This window comes from Apium graveolens, chromosome 7 (assembly GCF_009905375.1).
Source record: "Apium graveolens cultivar Ventura chromosome 7, ASM990537v1, whole genome shotgun sequence".
In the NCBI taxonomy this organism is placed as follows: domain Eukaryota; kingdom Viridiplantae; phylum Streptophyta; class Magnoliopsida; order Apiales; family Apiaceae; genus Apium; species Apium graveolens.
Window position 1 is genome coordinate 187788947 of NC_133653.1, and position 7463 is coordinate 187796409.

The window sequence follows — 7463 nt, forward strand, 5'->3', positions numbered from 1 at the left end:
TTTTCGAACAAATAATATTATCTTCATTGCTTATTTGAAAGAATTGTTTTTAAAAAGCCAGTTTTTTAAAAAGTGAAAAATGAAAAATTATACGTTTTAATATATCGTCGTGATTTTAACAAATCTCGTGAGATCTCATATCAAATTTCGAATATTTTTAAAATCGAGACAAGTCCCAAAAACAATAATGCACTACCATCAAATAGTAATTTTAACACAAATAATCAATTGACTTTATTCTATAAAGACCTCAAACATATTAATTTATATTAACATAAGATATTAAAAAAAATTCACATTATTGGTAAAATATTCTCGCCGATTTGTAATTTAAATTTACTAAACATAGAATGTGATGATATTTTTCGGTTGGGTCGTGTAGTCAAATTTCGGGTATTTTTTGAACAATGGGTCAAGTTCTGATTTCAAATTCGAAATAAACTAAAATGCATTGACTCATAAAAATTCGAATTTATCTAAATATTTAATATCAATATAGATTATTTATATATAAGTGATTCTATTTTCAATATTTTCTTTAGAAATTATAAATGTATATTTTAATTACTTTTTATAATTAAAAAATATGTTAAAAATATATGAAATATATTTTCAAACTAAAAAATGATTAATAAATAAAATAATAATCCATTCATGTACTATGCCTAACTTTATAACTGGAATTCAATTCTATAAAATTAACTCTACAAATATTCAAGTAACAACCTTTTTTGTGGAATTCAAGTAACTATCTCTAAAACTAAATAAAATATTCGTTTAGCACACTTACATATTATTATTTTTTTTTTGTCGGAGAGATATAAAATCTTGAAACATAGATTGTACCGAGATACAAAATAAAGAAAGGAGTTTCCTTCGTACAATAAATTTTATCATCTAACCGAAGTTCATACATGATGGCCCCGGAAATTTAGACAATAACGCCTTAAGTCTGAAGAGAGAACACCCGAATAAATAAAAGAAAACTATGATCACTTATCTGAAGTATATGCTCAAGCAAACTACTCGTAAATTAATCCAAATTCGACTTTCGAATCTAGTCCAGCCAACATCCTGTTCAAAGACCATACTTGAATACGATAATAAAAAATTTAGTCACTTAAATAATTTCGGTCAGAGATGTAGATTCAATTAATACAGAAATTCAATTTGATAACATAATTATAAGATAGGTAGAAGTATTAACATTATTTAAAAATCTAACCAAAGGGAATTCCTTTGATTAGATACATGAAAGTATTTAAATATGTTTCAAATATTGATATATTTCAACTTTCGTGGCACTCGGACATTATTAAATATTGATATATGTTTAACCTATAAAATAAAACATTTTTAAATTATAAATTCGATATGCCCACTACTATAATATACAATGGTATATGCCATCAAACCCAATTTGGTACAATATATTCTTTGAAAGGCACCAGAAAAAGATATACACCAGCAAACCCAATTTGATACAATAATACCTCTTAAAAGGCACAAGATAATGATATACACCACCAAACCCAATTTGGTACAATAATACCTCTTAAAAGGCACACTTACATATTATGTCACTTACATATTATGTGTATTATAAAAAAACACATATAATAATATGGTATAGTGGTGTGAGGTTGTATAGGTGAATGAAATATTTTGACTTTGATTCCCGCAAACCACATATTTTATATAAATATTAAAAATAACCCTCTTCTTCTATCATATATACAGAAGAGATGAAAAATCTATTAAAGATTACTATAAATTTCCTTGATGGATTAGAAGACAGGCTTGACAAAATACGAAGTAATGTGCTTCTGGTCAAACCTTTTCCATAGTTGAACAAGCATATTCATATGTTCGGAGAAGAGATATCGGACAATCACTCATGCTCTCACAAGGTGAGATGGTCACCGATGTTGCTATGATTTCTAAAGGGTCCAAAGCAGGACCCTAGATGAACTTGCAACTAATAAAACAAGGCATTTCGACAACTGTTAGCGGAAATCAAACTCTACGTGGAAGAATAAAGGCCAAGCGGAGAATAGAGGGACTGATTGTTCTCATTGTGGGAATTCTCAACATACTCGTGAAGCATGCTTCAAGTTGCATGGATATTCATATTGGTGGCATGAACTTAGAGCTCGAAAACAGAAAGATCTTAAAGGGTCCAGTGGAGGTACAACTCGGGTTACGATAGCTTGCGCGGAACCAGAATTGTCTCTAGCTTCACTTGTGGAAAGTGAACTTCAGCGTACTCCAGACATTGACAATGCAGGTATAAAGAATGGTAATGCTCTATTAGTTTCTACTGAACAGAAACAAGATGGATGGATAGTAGATTCCGGCACAAGTGATCATATGACATTTTGCTCAAACGACTTTACTGTAAACACAACACAATGAAAAAATATTGCAAATGTAAATGGAGTCAAATATCCATTTATTTATGCTGGAAGAGTAGATCTTTCACCCATGATATCTTTATCAAATACCCTCTCAGTCCCGTCCTTTTCAAATAAATTATTAACTGTAGGACTGTTAGAACTCAACAATCTTCTCCTGCAGATTATCAAAAACCTAATTTGCACTACATACAGTTGCAAATTACTAATCAAACATAATGTATAATCAGCAAGATTGAAGAGAGATAGGTCATGAGAGATAGAGAGAAAGAAAGAGAGAGAGATATAGTGAAGAATTATTCAATCATCTTGAAAGAAATATATTGTCTGTTTTTACATATGGTAACTAACTCATCATATATGCTCAACACTCTGAGCGGGACTCTCCAACAATTGAGAACCAGAAGCTTGGGGAATTTAAAGACCAGGTACCAATAAATAAAGAAAGATACCAAATGATAGTTGGTAAATTAATTTATCTATCAGATACTCGCCCAAACATTTCGTATGCAGTTAGTATAGTCTGTCAGTTTATGCACCATCCCAGAGAAGATCATTTAAACGCTGTTATTTAGATACTGCGCTACTTAAAGTTCACACCAGGAAAAAGATTAATGTTTTCAAAGAATGACAATTTACAAGTTGATGGCTATATCGATGAGTATTGGGCATGTAATATACTCTCTCCGTCCCAATTTATCTGTCTTGTTTGATTTTTTACGGTCAAATTGATCCAACTTTGACCGAAAATTTCACATAATATAATATTGAAAATACTTATAAATCTATATCATTAGAAAATATGTTTAATCTACTTTTATATGCATATATTAATTTTTCAAAATAATGAAAGAATAAGTTTTTATTTACAGTCAAAGTTGAGTCAATTTAACTATCAAAAGTCAAAAAAGACAAATAAATTGGGACGGAGAGAGTATCCGATACAAAATCTACTTTCGGATATTTCACATTTATTGATAGTAACTCGGTTACATGGAGAAATAAGAAGCAAAAGGCAGTTGCACTTTCAAGTGCCAAGGCCGAGTTCCGAGGAGTTGTAAGATGGTTTTGTTGATTGCTGAAGAGAAATAGATTAATCGAAATAAAAAAATTGCTGAGATAGTAATTATTTTAGAGTAAAGTACACTTTTTTTTGCTAAATACTCCCTCCGTCCCTCCCATTTGTTATGGTTTGTAGCAGAGCGTCCGGCACGCATTTTAAGATGAATAGAAAGTATAGTTTTATAACTTTTTAAAAAAAAATTCTTTTTCTGAATAAAAATAGAATGTTTAAACTTTTATTCAGAAAAATAAAATTTTTAAAAAAAATTAAAGAACTATACTTTTTCTTCATCTTAAAATACGTGTCGGGCACTATTACAGAAACGATAACAATTGGGAGAGAACCCCTGACCTTGGGGTCAGGAGCCTTTCTATTTGCTAGATAGAACCACTTGAACTACAACACTTTTTTTAAAATATAAAATTCTGATTTAGATAAACCATCTCAAATGAACTCTCTTAATGAGAAGTTCATTATGTGATTACAAAAATACCAAGTCAATTAGATACAATAATATCATGTTCAGATATTCTCATAATTTCTTCCTACCCAGCTGCCAAAATTGTAAGTCGAAATTAAGCCAGCTGACCTTGGGTACTATACTTTAAAAACTAACATTTTATGTACACGAACTCTGAGCGTTTTTGTGGTTACTATACCTCCGTCAAATAAAGTTAACATCATTACTTTTCCCCGGGGCAGTTCTGTTATTAGCCGTTTGCAACGACTTTACTTAACACCATTACATACTATCTTTACCCCCAACCTATGAAAACCTAATTACTTGATTGAGCATCCACCATATACAAAAATGGCAGAAAACATGGATAACTACGATGACATTCTCGACCTGGCATGTGATTGTAACTGAATGAGCGTGGTGAAGACCCGTTGGTATGGGGAAAACGCTGGAAGGAGGTTCATAGAATGTGCTGAAGAAAAATGTGGCTACTACGTGTGGGTAGACCCACCATTTGGAGCTCAAGCTGTAGCAGTGATTGAGGAGCTGCAAGAACGCATTGTTGAGCACGTGCACAGGTCGGGGCGCAGAATGGACCGACTTATTGAAAAGCATCAAGTTGAGATTAATAATGTGAATAAAGAAGTAAAAAGTTCACTGTCATTACGATGTTTGTGTTATTTTCACTAATGATAAACATGGTTCTTGGTGTAGTTGGACAGGAAATCGTGGTTGAAGATGAAGGTTACTCTTCTAAATCTAATTAAAGCAATGATTGGAGGTGCTTGCAGATGAAGTTATGCCATTATGCGTTGTATAGTTGTATTTTGTTGGTGTTCTTGTTTAATAGTAATTCACTAGTTGGTTTCCTTGAACAATATAATATTTCTTTTGTTGATATAATATCAGACTTTGATTGGAAATTATGTTTGGTAACTCTTGTTGTATCGTTAAGTTTTAAGCACTTAATAGTGTTATTTATGATCGTGTACGATTGTACATAACTTGAATCATGTATAATTAAAAACAAAGATGAATCGACAAAAACATAACCAATATAAGCAAAAGATTATATGATATTAAGCATTACCCAACTGGTGACAATACATTGTAACCACCGTATCAAAAGATTAACATTCTAATGTTAGCGACCTCCAAAATACAATTGTCACTGATACAAGTCAATGATGGCCAAAATGGGTCATACAATATTCCACCAAACAACATACATAAAGTGGATAATAGGTATACAAACCATCATAATATTAAGTTCAAATAAACTTTGATAATAATCAAATTTTCTAGATAGGGTGCTTGCTTAAATTAGCTTCCATTTGCCTCCTTCTTGGCTCAATATGTGCCCTGGTAGTTGTGGTTCCCTAACCTTAAACATTTGTTTGTTGTGTCTTTATATTAAGTGGAGTTTTTTTAACCTTTGCCCTTTTAGTCATGTTGTGTAACACCCCAGCCTGAGTTCCTTCAGCAATGGTATTCTTACTCACCCCGCTAGCATTACCAGTAGCCACACCATTTGTTGTCCCACCACTTACATTACCATTAGTTGCAGCACTTGTTGTCCCACCTCCACCAGTTTGAGTGGAAACATCCTGGCCTTCAGCATTCATTTATGATTTCTTAAGGATTTTAGTCCTAACTTTGACCACCTTTTCGCATCCATTTGCTCTATCATGTGCATGTGTAAGTGTATTTTTCCAAGTAATAATGTCTTAAAAAATTAATCAACAACAATATACAATATAATTAGGCTTACCCTGGCAGGACAAGTCCTTATATTATGATTGGCCTCAATACAGTAGGTACACCAGATTTTGATGTTTTATCTTTTAATCTTTATTCTAGATGGATCAGCTATATCATTGACCTTGCTCATCTTCTTCTTTGGCGTCCCAAGTTGAACCTTTTTTTGGGGGCAAGGGCTTGGATATGGTGTTTTAGTCCATTCTGAATCTCCTACTATTGGCTCAACAATGTTTGAATAACATTTTAAAAACATGTTTTTGTTGTATGACATGTAAATGAAGGGCTCATATGGTTTCTTGATCCATGATGTGCATGCACAAGCATGGTAACAAGGAATACAAGATAGGTCCCACTTCTTACATGCACAAGTATGAGCCTCCAAATTTACTACCATCTCATAACCACCAGTAGACATTATCACCAAATACCTAGCACCTCCACTCCATATCACATGACAATCTTTACTATGATCTATTGCCCTACAAATAACAAATCCTAGTTATCAGTATCTCATATATGAATCCAAAGGTTAACAATAGGAAGGTATTCACTTACTTGTTCAGCCTTCTCATAGCATTAGAACACACTGGATTGAAGGCATAGTTGTTCAACACCTTGTCTCTTCTCTTCTGAATCCTCACCATAACATCAGTGTGAATGGCCTTTAACATAGAGATAATAGGTAGATCCATGTATTTCCTGATTGTGTTGTTAAAAACCTCACAATGGTTATTAACAAACATGTAACTCCTGCAAAGATTCCTAAATGCACTCCTAGACCACTGACTTCTAGGTTTTTCACTAAGCCATTCAAAGCACTTCCTTGACAACTATTTGACACAAATTATAATATCAGGGTATATTAATGTGAAATGTAATTGCACTTTATAAGAAAAAGTATAAAATTTTACAAACATTTTTTATCTTTGCCATATTTTTTATTAAATGTATAGTCAATGGTGGCCCTAGTAGCCAAATACAAATACATCCTCACATCAATGCCTTTATGCTCCTTCCACATGTTCCTATATAGATGCATGACACATAACCTGTGTTCAGCATTAGGGAATACAGCTTCCAAAGCATTTATCAGGCCTTGCCAAAGCACCAACCAATCATTAAATAAAGTGTACCTATTATTCTATATAGAAGCATTATTATTCAATAATTGAGGGAATACAATTTTTTTACCTTTTGTCTGTCACTTATAAAAGTAAATGCACCATCATTCTCATCCTCATGTCATCCTTGAGATTCTCTAGAAACCAATTCCAACTGTCATTATTCTCGGCTTCTACAACTGCCTAGGCAAGGGGATACATTACATCATTTGCATCTGTTGCCACAGCTGCAAGAAAATAGCCACCATATGGATCCTTCAGATGACATCCATCAAGTCCAAACAATGGCCTACAACCATTTATGAATCCCATTTTTAATGGACCAAGGCATATGTACATTCTTTTAAATCTCTTCATACCACCTGCTAGTTCTTGATCTTCTGTCATAATTTAAACTATTGACTGAGGCATCACCTTCAAAATCTGCTCTCCATAATCCTATACACTCCCATACTTATCCACATGTTTACCATTTATGTTGCCTAAAGATTTCTTCTTTGCCCTTGCAATTGCATAGACACTAACATGACAATGCCAGTCATTAACAATCTTTTTCAAAAAAGCAGCTAATGGATATGTTGGATTCATCTTGATGTCATCTTCATAATGCTCAGAAATCCATCTTGAATTAATTTATTTCTGAT

The 7463-nt window shown here is 32.7% G+C and overlaps 1 protein-coding gene across 1 annotated transcript; it reads right to left on the reverse strand.

Annotated features, from left to right (window-relative positions):
• Positions 1 to 5774: 5774 nt before the first annotated feature.
• Positions 5775 to 7407, reverse strand: LOC141674263 (uncharacterized). Its single transcript, XM_074480984.1, has 5 exons — positions 7290 to 7407; positions 7024 to 7199; positions 6693 to 6839; positions 6254 to 6528; positions 5775 to 6177 (listed from the first exon to the last, which is right to left on the reverse strand). Exons 1-5 carry the CDS (start codon positions 7405 to 7407, stop codon positions 5775 to 5777), a joined length of 1119 nt encoding a protein of 372 aa, XP_074337085.1.
• Positions 7408 to 7463: the final 56 nt, after the last annotated feature.